The 21,489-nt window shown below is 42.2% G+C and overlaps 1 protein-coding gene across 1 annotated transcript in view; it reads left to right on the top strand.

Annotated features, from left to right (window-relative positions):
• Nucleotides 1-21,489, top strand: part of KCNN2 (potassium calcium-activated channel subfamily N member 2) — a 330,773-nt gene that overhangs the window by 238,857 nt on the left and 70,427 nt on the right. Inside the window, exon 6 of the mRNA XM_054694516.1 lies at nt 1,780-2,198. Within this exon, the coding sequence (XP_054550491.1) occupies nt 1,780-2,198 (419 nt within the window). The remainder of the gene's footprint in view (nt 1-1,779; nt 2,199-21,489) is intronic.

The raw sequence follows: 21,489 nt of genomic DNA, 5'->3' as shown, positions 1-21,489 counted from the left end.
GGGAAATTAGGATTTTTATTATCATTGGTACGTGTCAGACACTTCAAGGTCTCCAGATGAAGAGTTATGTTAAAGGCAGAGGGGCAGCCATTATCTTTCAAAAGCTTCATTTGTTGTCAACATGTTGCTCTGTTTCCGATGAGTCCTCTGAGCCTCCATCTCCTTGAGGTACCAGAGTGGCAATTTTGTCCTCAAAAGTAAGACTGACGATAGTGGCTGCTTTGAATGATAGTGTGGAAAGTAGCTATGACATGAAGAAGCGCTGAGTAGAATGGGGGCTGGTAATCCTGTCGTGGGAGAGGGGGTTATGATTTACCGGTTCCAGAGGAGCAGAGGGCCAGCCCTGCCATCTCAGAGACCAGCCCTCAAGCCTGCTTAGCCACCCACTTAAACACACTGTCGTGCCTTATGTTGCTTTCATCTCGTGCTTTCTGTTGAAGTTGGCTGCTTCCCAAACGCAAAGACTGTCTCCCCTTCCTGAGTGGGGTGAGTGCCCTTGGCATTCTGGGCAGACAGGTCTTTCTTGTACATGACTCCCAGAAATTCCATTGGTTGGCACCCCTGACTTCTTGGCTGTAAATGCCAGGAGCCCCCAATAGTCACCATGGCAGTCAGAAATGTCACCCCAATATCCACATGCCTCTTGTTGTTTGTAGGTGCCTGGTGGGCTGGGTTACCAGAAGGTCAAGGAAAAGAGGAAACACTCTTCTTTCTAAATCTCTCTCTCTCTCTCTCTCTCTCTCTCTCTCTCTCTCTCTCTCTCTCGCTGTCATTTCTGTTCTTTTCCTTTTTGATTTTTTTTTTCAATTGTGGTATGAAGAAATGACAACAAGAGCTCAGAGTCTTTTTTGAAGGCTGAAAACAAATGAATAATCCAGGAGAAGACTAAGAGGGGATAGAAGAAAGAGAGAGTGTAGTGAGGAAGCTGGGAGATAGGTTTCTGCACATTTGCATGTTTTCTGTTGTGATTTTCTCACTGAAGCCATGAATCCGATTTCCAGTAAGAACACTCGTGCGTGTGCGCACTGTAGGGTCTGACTGATTGCAGGGCACCCTAAATAGATTGCCCAGAGAACACAGTTACAAGTGCCTGCGGATTTAGATCCAGCCCCTGAAAGACAAGAACAGCTTGTTATAAAGCAAGTCCATTTGGATTTCCTCTGGGGGTGGGGCGGTGCCCTACTGCCTGGTCCTGGCCTCCTATTTTCCAATGCTCCTGCAATATAACCCAGGGGCACAGACACCACAATCTAGGCAGTTTTCTGTTTTAACTTTTGTAAATGAAGGTCTCCTGGGCTTCCCCTAGTGGCGCAGTGGTTGAGTGTTGGGCTGCAAAGCTGCCCAAAGCCTTTGCAGCACCAGTTCAATCCCCGGCCACCAGCAAGGGTTCCACATGGCGCGCAGACCTCTCCTGCCGCCCGCTGCTCCCCTCAGCAGTGTACTTCGGTCCTTCTGCCTGCTCTGCTCCCCGCTCTGGCTCTGGTGAATTCTCTCACCCTCCCGCGCTTCTGACTGTACCCAGTGCTTGTATAAATAAATAAATAAATAAATCTTTAAAATAAATAAATGAAAGTCTCCTAGTGTGCCACGACCATGTTCGAAAAATCCAAAAAAGAAAACAAATCCCAGCAAGAGTGTACCTGGCCCACCTTTCAAGGATCTAGCCTTTAGCTTGCTGCGATTGCTGAAAGTCATCTTTCATGTGTTTTCAAAATTTGCACTAACCCTCTTGGACCCTTCCTGCCATACTGAAGCTGATTTTCTACTTTATTTTTTCAGTTGTTCATGGTGGACAATGGAGCAGATGACTGGAGAATAGCCATGACTTACGAGCGTATTTTCTTCATCTGCTTGGAAATACTGGTGTGTGCGATTCACCCCATACCTGGGAATTACACATTCACGTGGACGGCCCGGCTTGCCTTCTCCTATGCCCCATCTACCACCACCGCTGATGTGGATATTATTTTATCTATACCAATGTTCTTAAGACTCTATCTTATTGCCAGAGTCATGCTTTTACATAGCAAACTTTTCACTGATGCCTCTTCTAGAAGCATTGGAGCACTTAATAAGATAAACTTCAATACGCGTTTTGTTATGAAGACTCTAATGACTATCTGCCCGGGAACTGTGCTCTTGGTTTTTAGTATCTCCTTATGGATAATTGCCGCGTGGACTGTGCGAGCTTGTGAAAGGTAAGTTGGTTTCTTTTCCTGAGAACGTTATTTGCCATATGGTCTTCTTGAAGGTGGGAGAAAGAACACCTTTCGGACTCGACACCTGTAATGAGTCACTGTCTCGTAAGATTTGATCCTTCCCGGGGATGCTTTTAAATGAGGGTGACAAAGCTTATGGGATTTTTCTGTACAGCAGTACCTTTACATGATGATTTACTTCTCCAACTTGATCGGTTTTCAGTAGAGGCTGCCTTTTAGAATCTTTGTTGAAATTTGGAGACCTCCAAATCGTGTTGGGGTGTCTCTATTGGAAATGTTAGTTTGATAGAAATACTGAGTCCTTTTGGTGACTCATTGGTTGTAAGTGTTGATTATTTTGGAGACTGAAATCCAATGGGAAGGTGGGGAAGCAAGAGGTCTGCCCTTGAGGCGACTTCTCAGAGCGGTGTGCTGATGGTGATGTCTGCTTATATTTGTTTCACATGATTACCTGATAAGGAAGTTACTGGTGTGCATATTTATTGATTTGTCAATAATTAATGAAAAGGGGTACTGTATGTTTTATTGTCTAACATGCTGGTGGTCAGGAGCAAGACTTTCTTAGAATTCAGGAGCTGTTCAGGAAGCCTGACGTTAAATTTGCCATTTAACAAGCAAACAAAAATAGCTTATTACATAAGCAGGAAGAACTCTGTCATGAGGAGGTGAAACTCATGTGACTTTCATTAACAAAATTCTAGATGGAATCAGAATTAGGCAGGAATGACCTAGAAGGGTCTAGAACTGTGGAATGTTAGGCTGTTGGTCTTGATTTTTATTTTTTAATTATTTTTAACTTAGGTTTTGAAAATCAAAGTAATATAGCCACAATGTTTAATGAAGAAAGATATCTGTATGGGAATTGTTGCAAAAAAAATAGTCACTCTATCCTACGGTTCCTCCAATTCTACTTCCCAGAAACAGTCACTGTGTAATTCTTTTAGACATTCCTTAGGTAATTACTTTCTATGTTTCTGGATGAAATTGTGTACATTCCTACATCTAAACTTTTCAATATATATATATATATATATATATATAAGTTGGAGTGTTAATTTCCTTTCACTGGTCTCACATATAACCATCATCTCTCTAACCCTAACCCTGCAAAGTCATTTCTATCCCCCCAAAGGTTACATAAAAACCATTCCTCTATATTCCATGTTTATATCATTAGGGGTATGTAAATTGCATTTGTAGTTGAACCCCATAGTATATATACTATAATTATTTTGCTTTCTTTTTTCCCTTTGGAATTAATAATTGCCTCATTCTATTTGCTTAGCTTGCTCATTTTTTAATTTGCTGGATTTTCTACCTAATTACCATGAAATCATCCCTAAGTTTTTACACAGTATGTAAGATCCTTTTTCTGTATGATTACTATATGGGCAACTGATCAATTTCACCTTAAAGGAATAATCCTTGGGACAGTCTAACCTGCCTATCCATCAGGTTGGTGATTTCCTTTGCCTTATTTGCATGTACCCTTTTTCTTGAGCCTGTTTCTCCTCCTTTTTTCATTTCTTTCTTCATTTTGGCAGAATCCACCTTCAAACAACTTTAAGAAAAGACAATGGGTAAGAGAGATACTTTGTATGTCCTTACAGGAATGGTAGTCTTTATTCTTTTCTCCTGATTAATAGAATGCCAGGCTAGATATAAAACTCTAGATTGGAAATCACTTTCCCCTCCAGAATATTGGATCTAGCAGTTTGATGCTTTTCATCTTTTTAATCCTTTTTTTCTAGATACTTAGGATCAGTGTTCTAAAATTGCATACAAGGACACAGCTTGGCATGGATTTTTTTAATCTAGTGTACAGGAGATTGAACGGGCCTGTTCAATCTTGGAATTAATGTTCTTCAGTTCTTGGGAATTTTCTTGATTTGTTTCATGATTGTTTTTTTTGTGGTTGTTATTGTTTGACAATAGGCCCTCCTGTAGTATTTCTTTAATTGTCTCACTTTTTTCTATACCCTTGTCCATCTCTGTTTTTGCCCTATGTATGGAAAAGAAGCTCAGTTTTATTCTTTAAACTTTTTTTGTTGGGATTTTTTATTTCTTTTCTCTATGTGTTAGTTTCTGGTATCTCATTTTTGATCACTGAATGCCCATGTTAAAAAAAAAATATATATAGTACCACACTTATCTTTCATAGAGGTACTCTTTTATTTCTCTGGAGATGTTAACTTGTGAAAGATTTGACCTTTGTATATTTTTGGTTTTCCCAAAGATTTGTTTTGCATTTATTTTGGCTTCTATTTAAATAACTTGCCTTAAATATCTATGTAGGCTTGACTGTTTGCCCATACTTAAGAGTATACTTAAGAGGCACTTGAGAGCTGATTGGAAGCTTATCCAATGTGGGTTTCCCTGAATGGTGATTGGGGTGGGGGGCGAACCCAGGACTCCTCTTTCAGTTTCTTTACATAATTCCTGTTTTCTCTGAACAATCCAGCTGGCCCCTGGGAGGTCTTTTCTACTGTCCTGCCAACATGGTAGAAACCTGGGTGACAGTGTTCTGAGAATTCAAAGGTAACATGCAAACATTAATTTTCCTTGTTGCACTATAGTAGACCTGCTCGCTGTAGTGTGTGATACCCATACTCTGACATCTGACCCTCTGTAAACAATAAACTTCCATACTTCTGCTACCCTGGCAAAAGACACATCCAGCCTCATAGAGTGAAGAAGGAATCAAGGAGGCTAAATTCTTGTCTGCAGCATTTGAACCTGTCCCATACTCAGACTCTGCCATTGTCTGCAGTTGCAGAGGCATTGATGTCCAGACTCTGGTGGGAACCTGAGGCTGGTTCTTAAGGCAAGCGTGTTTGTATGTAGTGTTTTCTACCACTGCTGTCCTGCAGGTGCCCTTCTCAAGCCAGGTAAAGTAGTTGTCCATTAGCTCTTCAGTTTCTACTTTCTTTATGACTGTCTTGTCATTCATGCACATTGTCTTTGTGGGCTTACCCTGTTTGTTTATATTAAAAATCATCATCACCTTATGGGGGCTTGGTGGGAAAGCTGAGACCAGAGCGTTTGTGGAACCCACCAACTTTTACCACACACTCTGTAGAGTCTAATTTTCAGTATCCTGCTTCTGAACCTTTAGTAGACCTTTCCTCCATGAACTTGGCATATGAGGAATAAAAGTTTTCTTTTTAAAGAAGGGTAGACTCCTTATGGTAGTGCTTTGTTTCCTAGCAATCCTGGTATTCAGAGGCTTATGATATTTTCCGGAGCAGATGCCCCTATAAAGTTTGAAGAATAAATATGGAAAATCTTAGTGGATTCACCTATTTAGTTGATGAAGATTACTCTTACAAGGTATGCATAGCAACCTAACCGTGGGCGGGAAAGCAGCTTCATCATCTGTACAGGTGTAGGGAGGTCCCTGGGGCATCTGCTGCTTCCCAACGGCTCATGAAATCAAATAGCCTCAAACTGTGCATGTGTCATAGACTGCATTTTCAAAAAGTGGTTCCTCTTAACTGCTCTAACCTATTGCCACTAAATACAGAAAGCCTGAGGCTGGCTGGGCCAGGCCTTCTTAGCAGCCCTGAGTTTGTGTGTTTTGGGGTATGCTTAGATGATTAGAAGCACTTAAAGTGAAAACTGTGCATTTAATATCACAAATGAGAGTGTTGCCAGCTATTATGTGAAGGAACAGATCCCTGGCATGTTGGGTCGGGAGGAAGACCAGACTGGGTTGGGACCCGGAGTTGTCCTACTCATGCAGTTCACGCCAGCCTGCTCTTATCATTTTGCTGTTGTCTCTTCATTTACACACTGAACGGATGGACAAGCTTTCCCCCTCCAAAGGTAACATTTTACACTTGTACAAATGTGTAAAAGAAAAAAACCCAGCATTTTCCTATTTGATTTTTCATTAGATTTCTTATTTTGCTGCATATAATGTCCAGATTGTGACTCTAAGATGCAAAGATGTAAAAAGATTTTCTTTTTCACAGAGTTGGGAATTTTGAATGTGATGTCAGCTGCATCTCTTCTTTCTTTGGATATTTCTTTTCTCGCCCCCTGCCTGTTCTGTGACTTCCTAAACACTTCAAGTGACACTTGGTTGGGATTTGGATTCAAATGAATTCCCACCAACTCCCTCTTCGGTCTCTCCTTACTAAAGGGAGTTTTACCCCTGATGGAAATTTTCTTCTTTGTTAATGGAAAGTCTAAGAATATTTTGAAAGGGAAAGCTTTTGAGAAAGAGGGACGCAGATGACTTTCTGGAAAAACTTGTCCTGCCAGCTTATCCCCCTCCTTGCACTGAGCATAGCACATCTACAGGTTTCTGGAAAATGGCCTCCACTAGTGAGGGCATCCCAAAGGAGGCATCTATCCCTGGTCATCTTACTTACCCTGGCTGAGCACACTTGTGGTTTCCCTGTAGGTAATAGAAATTTCTTTCCCTATTCCACCCTCCTGCCCTCTCTCCCTTCCCCCCACTTCCTTCCCTTTTTGGGAGGAGTGAATGACAGGAGGAAGCAGAGTAGACAGTATCTGGCCTTATTTCTGTGACCTAAGCTAGTCAGGGGGAGGTTTTCCCAGATCAGACCATGGTGTCCCTTTTCTCTCTGGTTCTGGTCCGGCCTTGTGTTGAGGTCGATCTAAGTCCTGGAAAGATCTCTCTTCTGAAGTAGTGTGGGAAGTGTGGCCCGGTGCTGTTAAGCTTTCTGTTCAGGGCTGCCTGCGCCATGGCATATAATCAAATCTATCAGGAGAAACTTCAGAGCTTTTTCTGTCTTAGAAGGATCTGGGATCACAGATCCTTGGGATCACAGAAACTAAGAATTATCCTCATACCTTTTGAGCCTCCCTGGTTTGTAGAGGGACCATAGGCAGCTGTTCTCCCCAGAGTGTTAACCTCGACACTTTCTGAGGGAGGTTAGGTGAGGACCAGCAGTTGGGCTAGTGCTATGCCACAAAGAACAGCATGAACTTTGTGTTTCTTTTTTGATCTAAGGATTCTCCAGCATTGACTACGTGAATGTGCACTGGGGATATCCAAGAGTATTTATGTGACCATGTCTTCTGGGAAACACAGTTGAAAATGGTAGCACTGATGCTTGGGGATAAAAAGGGATCACAGCTTTCTGCACAATTTGAGCATTTAAAGAAATATTCTCTTGCTCACTGTGTTGTGTTCCTTTCTGCTACAAGTTTTGTCAGGTGCGAGAAGGGCTCCAGATTGGGATGGAGAGAAGAAAGGAGGGGGGAAGTTGAGTTGAGTTTTTGATGCCAGAGTGACCAGTCTGAAGAGCAGGTGCTGTTGGAAGCTGGGATGAACTGGAAATGCTGGTTCTGTTCCTGTCTCTGGAAAGAACTGTTCAGTTAAGATGGTAGTGGCCCAGTAAACTTCCTTTTCTTATTTATCTTATTGCTCTAGCTGTAAGAGCACTGAAGTATGCATTAGCTAGTATTCATTAGTTACAAGAAAAATTTCTCTTCTGTTCCCTACTCTGTCTCTGGTGAATCCTTTCAACCCCCCCTCCCACCTCTGACTTATACCCCAGTTCTTCTATGCATGAGTAAATAAATATAAATCTTTCTTTAAAATGGTAGTTTAAGAAAGTTTTGTTTTCTTTCCAGAGGAGACATTAGAGAAGTGAATTCTTATTTTGAATACCTTTTAATAATCTCAACTGCACTTTAAATGTATCAAGAATACATACAGTGCTGTAAACCAGTATTACCTCAATAATATTTTTTTTTGCTAGAAAAAATAGATTCTATCATTAAAAACTAGCAGTTTGCTATTTATTTTCCAAATTCTCAAAGACAACCTGAGGAATAGACCTCACCTTCAGTTGTGTTTAGAATCTACTCTTCAGTGTCAGAAAATTATGTTTTATTTCTTCTTTAGTCAAATGAGACTTTAATTGTGTCTTACAATACATTTTTTTAAAAAAATTGCCTGAAAGATGATTTCTACAGTGCAGTTGAAACTCCCTTTATTACTACATAGTCTATCATGGAGTATTACAATTAAATCACACCCCGTAATAAAACTATGTACATCATAAATTTTGTGGAAAATAGCTGCTCTTAGCATAAGGATTGGCTATATTGACCTCGGGTTGGCGGAGCAGTTGCTAAGGAAAGCCCTTGCTGGCTGAGAATATTTTGTAACTACATAGGTTTCCATCCTTTTAGCATCATTTAATGGAGGACTTATGTAGAGTTCCACTCTATTTTCAACATGGGTCCTGGATAGCATCTCAATCTTGGTCATAGTATGGCATAATGAATATATTTATTGCTGAGAACCAGTAAAACCAAGTATAGAAAGGCAGTTGTTTTGTCCAAGAAATTCAGCTTTCCAGTGGTTACCATTCTTTTTTTGTTTCTATTTACTGTTTCATGGAGTGAAAATCTCATTATAAAATGAAATCATGTGATCCTGAAGATATGAATAACAAGAGAAATTAGGTACCTAGATGATTGTCCTTTTACAATTCTGTTTTTAGAATTACCAATAAAAATGGCAAGAAATAATTCTGAAACCAGAATGCCAGGTATGACTAGACACAAAGTGAATAATATAAGACCAGGCCTGGCATCTGAGACTATCATTTAGAAAAGCATCTGTGTTTCACAGTTATGCCTATCTGTTCCTTTTTGAGGTGACATTAAATTTCACATACATTTGTATATCTGTATATACAAAACTATTTCACAAACATGTAGAACAGCTATAGTGTCATATAGCATTCACATATTTTGAAAAAACAGAATAAGTAAAAGGGTAATATAATTTATTTCATATCGTCATTCCTAAACACGTATTTTCATTTCTTTTGTTGTGCTGTGAACTTGGAGATCATTGTATACCTCCAACAATATATTCATCAATGATTGTTCACTTCTTAAGAGCTCAGTCTAAGACATCACACACACACACACACACACACACACACACACACACACACACAGCTAAGTAACAAGTCATGTGTTACTCAACTCCTTTACTTAGTGCCACTTTAAATACATTTAAAAAAAAATTCTTTCCCTTTTCATTAATGAAGTACCATTGTTTGACATCGCTGTGGATATTTTGACAATATAGGATTTCTTCCGTCAGGTGTGGTTCCCATAGCTCTCCCACCACCAAAGCACTCATAGTTCTTGACCACAGTTCATTGACTGGCCCCCCTGCTTTGTCCTCACCACTCCCCTGTGGTGCCTCCCACCTATGGTCAGTTTTAAAGGGTTGGTTTTAAAGTTTGTCTTTGTCTGACCCTTTGTTTGGTTTCTCTGTATTCCACATATAAAGAACACCTTCTGGTATTTATCTTTCTCCTTTTGACTTCTTTTGCTTAGCATAACCCCTTCCAGCTTCCATGTTGCCCCAAATACCATGAGCTTATCTTTTTTGATTGCTGAGTAGTATTTCATTGTGTGTGTGTGTATATTTGTGTGTCTATACCTCATATCTTTTTCATTCATTCATCTGTTTGGGGCCATTTATGTTGTCTCCATATCTTGGCTATTGTAAATAATGCAGCAATAAACAGGAGTGCAGGTTTCCTTTTGAATCAGTGTTTTTGTGTCCTTTGGGTAGATCCCTAGGAGTGGAATTGTGGGATCATATGGCAGATTTATTTTCAGTCTTTTGAGGAACCTCTACACAGCTTCCCATAGGGGCTGGACGAGCCCCACCAACAAACAGTATGAGAGGGTTCCTTTTTCCCCTCAACTGGTATTTACCTTTTTGTATCTAGCTACTAGTCAGACCATTGTGACAGCCTCTGTATAGGGCATGGTTCTAAATGAAACTGAACATTTAAGTGTCAACACGGACTAAGTGGTTTAGAATGCTTAAATGACTTGCGTCCTAATCTTCAAGTTTCTCATTTCAAAAAGTTTTGGTTGTTTTTGTTTTTAAGGTGCCATCAGCCAGTTTTACAAGAAGGAAGAGATGGGTAGAATTCAAAAGTCTCATTTGTTTCTGTATAATTTAATTATTCATGGAGGACCTGCTGTAGGAGAATGTGAAGAGTGGCCTCTTAGATTTAAAGCTCTTACTTGTTCTCTTGATCTGCCATCCATGACTTTATTTCACGTTTTCAGGAGACCCAGTCCAAGGCAGCCTCCTTTTTAAGCCTTGGCCATCAGAGATGATTTTTTTTTCCTGTTGATGTACTTAAATTTGAAACATGCTACTTGTGATCAAATTTCTTCAGTAGTTGTACAAGTGGTCATAAAATATGCATGGCAGTGCTCAGAACATCCTGCCTCTGATTTATTAGAGTATACTGGGTAATTAGATTATTTCTTACCACTTCAAGTTTCAGCTGTTGCTAAGTAAACTGAGCATTTCATCAATGGATTTGTAATTTGTGGTTGATGGCAATGTAATACTTGGTAAACTTACACTTCCAGGGTCTGATTCATACATCCGGATATAGCGTTTTCAGGCTCATAAATGAGTCACAACTTTAAAATGGACCCTTTCAAGTTATAAACATCAGCAGTTCGAGAGCATTCAGCACACATCTGTGACTTGCTGAGCATCGGCGCTCAGTAGAATGTTTGCCAAATAAATTGGTCATTGAAGTCTTCAAGAAAAGCCAGTACTCTCCAGTTCAGTTTATTCTTCATTCCTGCATAGATAGGGTTTGTTTTTTGAGTCTGTCTCCTGAGAGAACAATGAAGCTTAATATCTGTTGGCAAGGTGCTTTGACATCCTGATCTGAAAAATGCAGCTTGAAAAATACCAGTAGTGATTATATTCAAGCAGATGAGAAGGAAGAGCCTAACAGTCCAGAAATGTAACTTCACTGGCCCAGTAGTCAGTTTCTTTCACCTCCCCATCCTGATGCTGTGTTGATAGAGAAGTCTTGTGGAATACGGGGCCTGAGTCTTTGGTCTTTGAACACCCCATGGAGCACGCATGTGCACCTCAGGCTGGGTGCAGGCATGGCCCGTGCACAGTTCCCATCCAGTTCAGCTTTAGAGCCTCTGTGCTGGACAGAAAGAAAGAGCATAAAGGCTAAATGTAGCTGTTTGACAGTCAAACTCTTGTCACTAAGAAAATTAATGTTTCTTAAATATACGTGGGCTTTGGTTGGAGAAAATGCAAGCGTGCCTTACTTGCCTGCAGCATTTTCTCAATTCTGTTTCTTTTTTAAGATTTATTTATTTATTTATACAAGCACGGGATACAGTCAGAAGTGTGGGAGGGTGAGAGAATTCACCAGAGCTAGAGGGGGAAACAGAACAGGCAGACCCACGAAATACACTGCTGAGGGGAGCAGCGGGCGCAACAGGAGAGGTCTGCGTGCCATGTGGGACCCTTGCTGGTGGCCGGGGATTGAACCAGTGCTGCAGACTCTGCGGGCAGCTTCGCAGCCCAGCGCTCAACTGCTGCGCCACCAGGGGAGGCCCTCTACATTCTGTTTCTTTTGGAAGTTCATCTCCTTTATTTTTAATATCAGCTATTTTCAAAATAGCATTAAAAGAGAGAAATTCCAGACAAAATGCTTTTTTTCATGCCATAAAATGGACAGATTTTTGAACATTCACTGAGTTGGGGCAAATCACTTTCAATTATGTTAAATGTTGATGACCTGTGTATATGTGCATGGGCCTGCTTCGTGCTGCAAGACTTCAACTAGGAAACTGAACGAGGTGGAGTTCAGACCTGAAGCCTAGAGCTGGCGCTGGAGTAGAGAGCATGTGCTGTTGGGAGGACAGCTGTTTGGCTTGGCCCCCCTGGGGAGGACTGGATGAGCTGCTTCTGCCCCTGCCTCCCCACGGGTGGAGCAGTTTTTTGTCTCTGTATGCTTCCTGAGGCCCTGCGGAGGGGGTGTGAATCCTTGAACTCTCCCACTCTGCCAGTTCTAACCCTGTTCTGTCCCTGATTCAAAAGCTCATGGATTAATAAATAGGCTGATCACTGCCAAATTCCTAGGGATATTGGAAAAGGCCCAGTCGTCTGATATTTAAACCGAGGATCATGGTGAAGTCGATGCCAGTCCAAGCACATGGTCATTATTCAATAAATGTTTGATGACGAAGTAAAGGACTCGAACAACTTCACACAGAGTTTCACCATCATTTTTTGGCTCAAGTCTTAAAACAGGAGTCTCGTCCTTGTAGGATTTCCTTTTTGAACCACTTTATTGGGGTATAATTTACATAGTTGTTTTACATGCACAATTCAGTGGCTTTTGTAAGTGTTTACAGCTGTGCACTTATTACTACTGAGTTTGAAAGAGCCCCATAACCCCCAAAAGATCTCTGGTCCCCATGAACATTAATTCCCTGGGGACTTTTAACATGCTGGCTGGCTGAACATATTTGCTTTGCTGAGCCTTTCTTCCAAATGGAATCAGCTAATATAGCCATTAGCACCTGGCTTCTTTTACTTAGCTTAAATATCTTGATGTTCACCCATGTTGCAGCATTATCGTCACGAGTCCTAATTTTATTGATGAATGGTGCCGTTATCAGGATGTACACTGTTATGTTCATCCATTCACCAAATGATGTGCATTTAGCTCTTCTGCTTTGACTTTTTTGTACTTGGGTACAGAAGTCTGTATGAAATGTTCTTGTTTCTGCAAGGTAGATGTCTTGAGGGAGTCCTCTTAGATACACCACCAACCATAGCAATATATGAGGGGGCCATTCTTTTTTAAATTTATTTTATTTCTTGTTAAATTTATTTTTTTACATCACTGTTAAGTTTTGGACAGTATTTGATTTCTCCCCTCAGGTGTAGTCCCTGTAGTTCTTCCACCACCACAGCACCTGTGATCCATCACCACAGTCCCTTGTGCTCTTCCCTCCCTTGTTTTTACACCCCTCCCTCTCCCTCTCTTGCAGTAGGCCTCAGATCTGTGGTCAGCTTGTGTTTTGTCTTTTTATCTTGACCTTTTATTTGGTTTCTCTGTAGTCCACCTATAAATGAAAACATTGGATATTTATCTTATTCCTTCTGACTTACTTTGCTTAATATCATCCCTTCCAGCTCCATCCATGTTGTTGCAAATAGCATGAGTTTATCTTCTGTGATCGCTGAGTAGCGTTCCATTGTGTATAGACACCACATCGTCATTCATTCACCTGTGTTGGGGCATTTAGGTTGTTTCCATAGCTTACCGATTGTAAATAGGGCTGTGGTAAACAGATAATTTCCTTTCAAATTAATGTTTTTGTGTTCTTTGAGTAGATTCCTATGAGTGGAATGGCTGCATCATGTGGTAGATCCATTTTTAGTGTTTTAAGGAAGAGGGTTACATTCTTATCACATTCTTGATAACACTGTCTGATAGAAGGGTGTGTGTGTGTGTCCATCTTCTGAGAGACATATAAACCCATATATGGTTATATCACATTATGAATCTATCTGATTATTTTATATATTTAAGATTACATAAATATATGACTATATGTTATAATCATTCTGGTGAGTATATGTGGTATTTCATCATGGCTGTAATTTATAATTCTCTAGTGACTAATGATAGAGAATACCTTTTCATGTGCTTGCATATCTTCTTTGACAAAATATCTACTTGTATTGTCCATTTCAAAGTAAGGCCTTTTTTAAATTCTAAGAGTTCTTTGTAAATTTTGGTTCCCAGTTCTTTCTACGGTTGCAGATCTGTGAGTTGTAAATATTTTCATTCTTGTCTTTTTTGAACCTGTTGGTGCCATGTGGTTCTGACTTCCCCTTAATCAGCCCGGCCTTACTATCCAAAGCCACTCAGAATAAAAAGCCAGTCCATGTAATGCGAGTCCTATGACTTTCTTGTTAACTTTTCTGCTTTCAAAGAGGGAATTTTGCTGGATATTTTCAGCCCATCCAACTGGACCTGGACAGTCTGTTGTGTTCATCTTAATTTCCTCCTTGCTATCCTCATCCTACCCCGGAATCTTGCTTTTCTAGTAATGAGAGGAAGGACCGGGGAGATTGTTTTTCCAAACCTTAGAAAAATCCTTGTAGTTCTTGCATTGCTTTGAAGGCCATAGTAGCAAGGAAAACTGCAGTCCAGAGGACACTTGTATTTTTTCACTTAGGGTGAAGATGCTTCTGAGTTTCTTCCAATGGAAATATTCAAAAGTCTTGATTTTCTTTTTTTCCTCCATCTAAGGCTGTAATTGTTTAGATGGATCCACAACTTTCTTCACGACACAGGGCAAATATCTGTAACATGTCCAGCCCCATTTTAGGGATGTAGCTAGAGGTTGTTCAGAACCAAGCTCCTGCCTCCCTTTATGTGACCTTGCTGGATTTTATGGCACTTGTCAGTCATGCATTTGGCAGGGAGGTGCTCTCCCCAGCCCTGTCCCCCAGATGACCCTTGGGACTACGCTTCATAGCTTGTGTCCAGTGACAGAAGACAAGGCTCAGGGACATGCTGCTGGTACCTCATGTTCTGTCCTCCACAGTGGCTCAGGGGCGAGAGACTTGAGTGACTGCTGCTCATTATCTTTCCAAGCAGGTCTCCGCTCATAGATGTAGGGTTCTAAAAGCTTTCTGTGTGACATGAAATACATCATGTCAGTTTATTGTATTTGATGTTCCAGAAGAAGCAGGTACAACTTAAAAAGATTTTTAAAAACATGTTGGCATTGTAGTTTTAGAAGCTCTTAGGCAAGTTGAACCTGTAGTTGATAAACGTGGATGCCACAGACTGTTCAGGTCAAGTTGGGTGGGCTGAAAATATGTTTTGCCAGTGATGATGGTTAAAAAGTTAAATTGGGTGACTTTTTTTTTGGTTTAAAACAACATTTGCAGTATCTCATATGTTGAGTATATTAGTGATTATGAGTTCTCTTGTTTTGGAACTCAACCAGGCCTATAATAGAGTCTATGGAGAATGATCCTGAGTTTCCACCTTTATTTTGGGGTCCCTTTATGTTTCTGTCCCTGAGGGTACAGCATCACCAAATGAAGCGTCCTGTGCCGAGAGACCAATTGTGGCCAGCAGTCATGATTCACTTAGTGACAGCCTGTCCTTACAATACCTGGCTCACCCTGTGTCTGGAAATGGGTGAGTATTCCCAGACTTTCTGCCATCAGGATGGTAGACAGTCTGAACCTGTGTTTGTGCCATTGAGTAACATGTTTCGGTTTTATTTAAATGAGTTCTAAGGAATTTGTGGGTATGGGTGATATCAGAGGCCACTCCGTCAAGTTTTATACTCCTGATTAAATGCTCTCCATTTCTGATGTAGCATGCTGGTAGCTTTTATTCTTTTCAGCCACCACCCTCCTACGTACCCTATGGATCTCTGTTCTTTCAGTTCTACCAAGACCATTACCATTTCTCATATGGGGTAGGGCTTGGGGTGGGTAGGTATGTGGTGATGGATGGTTGGATTGCAAAAGGAATGAAGGAAATTTGGTGTCGTCTGGAGAAAAACCAGGAAGGCAATTAGAGTAGAAGTTACTGGCATGATAAGCTCAAAATTTTTATCTGATCCTGAGTTTGGTTAGATGAGCTCTTCCTCCAGTTCAAAGATATTCTTTGAGTACCTATGGCATTTGATATCCTGTGTGTGAGCACCCCACTTGAATGAAACTCCTTGAGTAGAAAGGCCATATTTAGCAGCATCTTGATCCCCGCAGAGGCCAGAGCTCTTTCATATCTGGGTCACATGTGTGTGACTTCATGTATTAAAGTAATCCCCAGGGTCATTAGAAAGAGCACCACGAATTAGGTACAGTGTGTGTTAAATGTGGAACAAATTCTTCAACTTTATCATCATCTAGAAAGGGAGTCATTTGCAAATAATTAGAATTTTACTATTTAGTAAGCAAACAAAGGTTAAGGACGGCCTCTGTTAACTTAAAATTTCCTGGAAGCAGCAGCAAAAGTAGCACTTGGCTGATTTTTCAAAAACTGCAGACACATTGGTCTTGGAAATCTGAAGGCTTCACTAGGTGCTAGGCCAGGCAGCAGAAGGCTCACAGGAATGTGACAGGCGAGGGACAGCACCCACCAAACCCCTCTCCGAGTTCAGCCTGCAAGTGTGGGTTACCTCTGTCAAGCACCCAGACTTCTGACAGAGCTCCCTGGTCTTCTCTCTCGGGCTCCAGTGGACTCTCACTAACCATGTGGCTACAAAGAGGAGCCAGAAGGAGACCCCCTCTGCTGGCGGTGGTAACAAGGGTTCCACAGTACAGAGAAGCTTGCAGCGAGAGGACAGCAGTGCCCTGGAACCTCCTTCCAGCTTTCCTTTCCTGAAAGTTGGGGTTCACAGATCCCTGCTCTCATCCCCCCTGCCACTCAGCCTAGTTCCTGGTGTGCTTCTAAATTTGTGGGTGCTTCTGAAAGCCCCACGGCAGAGCAGACAGCCAGTTTTGCTCCTCCTGGTAGAAGTGCACCCAGCAAGAGCTGCTAGCCCTGACCTGCAGAGATGCTAAGAAGCCCCACCAGGGCCTTTGGGGAAAAGCCTGGGGCGGTTGAAACCACCAGGTTTCACCTCCTCAGACAACCCTGTCTGTGAGTGACCACACCCCTGAAGGGTTCCAAATAGCCTATTGAACAGGTCACCACTAGACAGTAAAAGTTTTTCTCCTGGCCCTTTACCCAGTTTCACTTTTGACTAGAGATTTTATGTGATTTTGTCTTTGTTTTAATTGATGCTTCTTAGTGATCGTTGTTATACAGACACAGAGAGCATCAAGAATTGACAAAATGAACCTGATGTTTTTCCAGTGTACTGAGCCATCTGAAGTAGGGGATGATAACTCTAAGAGCAAAACCAGGCCCCACTGTCTGATTGTGAACAGCTCATGAGCTAAGAACAGTCTTTACCTTTCATCTCACTGGTGGGTGTAGCAGTGAATGTGACAGATGGACTGAGGTCTGCAAGGCCTGAAATATTAGCTGTCTGGCATTTTGCAGAACAAGTTTGCTGACCCCATGTTAAAGCAACATCATTTTTTTTCATATTTGTTTCAAGTACAATGTGATATTATGGATGACAAAGGGTTTTTCAAATGTTATGTGTGGTTCAGACCATGAATATATATTTGTCACGACTTTAGTTGGGCATTTTTTTTACTTCCTTTCACAAATAATGACTATAGAATATTAGGCTGAATGGGAAGCTAGTTTTTTGTTTTTCTTTTTTTGTGCAATGATCAAACACTGGCCTTGGGTCTAATGATCACCTAAGTTGTGCTGACCAGCACTAGCTAGATGCCAGAAAAAATCATTTTTATATTCACTGTCAAAAGCTATGTCCTCTGTCCACCAGGACCAATGCAACAAGGTACTGAAGAAGTGCTGTGCTCTCTTGAGGCGTGGCATCTCCTGGGCTTTGGGGGAAGTCAGTGGAGGTCTGTGTCATTAGGAAATCCATTCTGGAAGTCATGGGGCAGATTTGGGGTTGGATGTAGAATCGAAGCCTCCAAAAGCAGTCTTTGAATTTTGGCAGGATGAATGTCCTTTAACTAGAATATAATCTAAGATTGCCTTGCTGCTAGTGTTCTCCTCTGTTTGCAAATGCAGCTACTAGGAACGAAGTGGTTCCTTGCTGCCTGCCTTTGAAGGGGGATACCACCTTTATTACTATTATGTAATGGAGTGTCGAGTGGCCTGTGGCCTCTGCTGCCAAATGCAGGACTGTTTCTATCCAGTAAAGCCTGTGTCACTTAACGCAGGAGAAATTGACCAGCAAGAGATGAAATTAATTCCTGTTTGATTTCTTATATGAGCCTCTATAAGTCCTCTCCTGAGGTTTGCATGCACTTTCTCTTAAGCCTTACTGCCTTTTGCAGAAACATAATGTTCATCTCTCAGAAGATTGTAAAGGAAGGAGCTACGGTGTGGCAAAGATATTAGGTATTGGGGCCTCCCTGGTGGTGCCGCAGGTTTGAGCGCAGCGCTGTGAACCTGTCACGCAGCCTCTGTGGCATGGGTTCAATTCCCGGATGGCCAGGGAGAAACCCACATGTCACGGTAGACCTCTCCTGCCTCACCCGCTGCTCCCCTCAGCAATGCTTTTGGTCCATCTGCCTGTTCTGCTCCCTGCTCTGTCTCTGGTGAATCCTCTCGCCCTCCCGCACCTCTGGCCTGTACCTCAGTGTTTGTATGAATAAATAAATCTTTTAAAAAAAGATACTAGGTATCTGGGTCAGGATCATGGTTGTGATGACATGTTTATATTCAAGGAAGAAAGCACTCGCCAGGCATGTTTTATGGGAGATCCAGACATTTAATGGTACTTTTACCTGATTTTGCTGCAGATTATTGTACCTTTCCAGTGACAGCCTTTAGTTGTCTTAACCCATTCCCCAAATTTCATTTGACTGTCCCATCACAGCTTGGCCCTCTTCACTTCCTCAGTCCAGCTGATTCTTCAGACTTGCTATAGGTGCATCTCATTTCAGCTGTGCCTGCTGTGGCCCCAGAACCCATCATTTGGTGGTGGTTTTCATGCTCGGTAAAAATAATGTTTCCCTTTCTTTCCCAATGTTTTTGATGGACACATTTTTCTTACTTAAGACAGATAGGTGGGATGTGACTAAAAATTGCAACGGCGCTTCTTTCTCAAAACAAGTTTATTTTTTGAATGCTGCAGATTTCTGTACCTTTCCAGCTCTGTCTTAACCACTTTGCAATCTCTTTTGCACATAGCCTTGACTAGCCTTCATTTAATCCTGCATCGCAGCTCCCTCTCACAGCCTCAATAATGGCCTTTGTTGGAAAAGAGAAAACCCTGAGTCGGGGGCATTGGTGATACAACATATTTACATGTCATTGTAAAACAGAAAAGAGAAAAGCCATCCCATCATGAAGGCTTGTTAAAGTTGCTTCAGTTAAAAAAGAATGTATCTGTGATTCGCCCATCTTTTTTAAATTGAGATGAATGGTCTTAAGATATTTGGAAAGGAAGCACAACGGGGGGAGTGCCCTATGGCTCCCAGTTTTTCTGCTAAAACCCTTCCAGCTCAGCATTTCTGAAATGACCACTAGGCACAGAGGGAGAAAGTGACTCAATCTGAAAGAGATCGTGTGTGGCACAAGATGGTGTCTTCATATTGAGGAGACTGCTGAGATGTTCCTGGTCTTCCAGGGTAACAGAAGCAGAAGCTGGATGTGTGGCTGTCTCTTCCCGACTCCAGAGGCCTGGTTGTTCTAACGATGTACATACACGCACACACAGATACAGGCTCACAGATGTGCCAGCACACATCCAGGCATGCACATCTACACACGCATGCGTGCGCGCACACACACACATACATACACACACACATCATTTAAGCACTATCATTTCAGTTCCCTTCAAACCAGTGTGAGATCAGTCTTTGTGGTCGCCGGGGGACGAGGCCATGCTGGTAAGACTGTGTTGTCTCCTGGAGGTGCCGTGGGCACTGCAGACATGAGACTCCAGAGACTCACTGTCTCCAGAGACCCATAGATGCTGCAAATGTGCCTGGAATTGCTCAGAAAGCATGTTCCATGAAGGTGGGTTGGCATTTTACCAGGCAGATGAATTAGCACTTTCATAATCATTCAAGCTCATACTTTTATGAGCCGTGGAGAGGCATTGTTATTGATTGGGAAGATACTGTCTTAGGAGAGAAAATCACAAATCATATGCGCTGGGAAATAAAGTCAGAAGAGAGAAGTACACAAGTGGTCTTTTCGTGGCCCACGTTGTATGTCTGGCACCAAGCATTACAGAACTCCCGCGGTCAGTAAGCAGTGGGTGGTTGGGAGAATCGGTGACTTATTTTTGATCTTTGTGCTAACTTTTAAGTCCTCGGCCCTGGTGAGCATGGTACACAGCTCCCTACCCACTCATCTCACAAAAAAAGATAAACCGAAAGCGGAATTGTTTGAGTGTACGTGAGATTCATCAATGGCTTCCCTCTTCGGGGAGCAGGTGGGGATTTCGTCAGCTGTTAGAGTTGTCCTTATTTATATGAAGACAACTGAGGTGCTCACTTATTAAGTAAAAAAAAAAAATTGCCACAAATGAGTCTCAGGACAACATTGAGATGACCTGGAAAACCCCCACCCATTTTCTCACTTGCAGTATGTGCTTGACCTTCCTGCTCGCTTGTGGGGAGCATGTATGAAAAATGGTCAGTCTCTGTCCTCCTGGCCTGTACAGTAGAACGAGGTCAGTGTGTCCACAAACCTAAATGGGAGCGGGAACGACCTAAGAACCACCACCCAGGACTAGCACACGGCTCATGAAGTCCTACTATCCAACTGAGGGGAGACTTCCCAGGGAAGAAGATTCTGACTTGGGACCTCAAAAATTCCAAAGAGCAAGGAAGTGAGGAAGGCTTGCACAGACGGAGGGACAGCAGGGCAGGGTGGGGAGCAGCCCGGCATGGGGAGAAGTCACGGGCAGAGAGGCGTCGCTCTGAGGAGAAGCTGACTCGGGATGGCGTGAGGGAGAACAGGAGCCTGGATGCAGTCTACGGGGCTGGTCCCGAGAACCTTCCGTCATGACGTCTGTGTCACCAGTTGTTATTTTTCATTAGAACTTGTGTTCTATTCACCTTGATCTCTCTTGAAAACTTTTCTTTTTTGTTTGGTTTTCAAGTGCTTTTTTTGTTGTGTGCTTTGTTGAGTTGTGTTTTTTCCTGAGGTCCCATTGGCTTGCAACGCTGTGTGTGATTAGGAGAATAGGCTCGCACGTCTTCAGATGGATGTGAGCACACCGCACCCACCCCAGATCCCCTAGAGCCCTCTACCAGTGACTGTAGGGCCCCCCAATCCTATCTCCTCCCTCCCTCTGGTAGCCTCAGTTCTGCAGTTAGACTTCCAGGGTTTGTTAGGGCTTAGTTTTGTCTGTTCCTTAGTTTTGTTTCTCCAGATTCCCCTTGAGTGAGATCATCTGGAATTTGTCTTTCTCCTTCTGACTTTCACTTAGCATCATCTCATTTCTACCCTGTTGTCAAAAAATGGCAAGATTTCGTCCTTTTTTTCCCTGGCTTTGCAGTGGAATACCTTATCCTAAAAGGGAACTTACTTTGTAAATAGTAAACCTCTATTACTTGCTCTAAATAAATCCACAAAACGCAATGCCATTATTAAATTCCAGTTGGACACGGTTCCTTGGCTGCTGAGCCGAGCTAAGCCTCTGAGTCTGCTCCCAAGGGAGATGATCAGTGTTTGAGGCTCCATCCTGACCTGCCGACACGGAAGCTGATGCATTTTCTTAGCCGCATCATGGAAATCTAAAGAAGATCAAAATGGAAGTAAATGACTTACGAAGACATGAGAGTTTTAAATCCTGAGCCTCTAGGCCGGCAAAATTCACCCCA

Source organism: Talpa occidentalis, unplaced genomic scaffold (assembly GCF_014898055.3).
Source record: "Talpa occidentalis isolate TD23 unplaced genomic scaffold, MPIMG_talOcc4v2.1 talOcc4.13, whole genome shotgun sequence".
Taxonomy (NCBI): Eukaryota; Metazoa; Chordata; class Mammalia; order Eulipotyphla; family Talpidae; genus Talpa; species Talpa occidentalis.
Note: the sequence above shows the minus strand (reverse complement) of the source record. Positions and strands in the feature narration are given on the sequence as shown.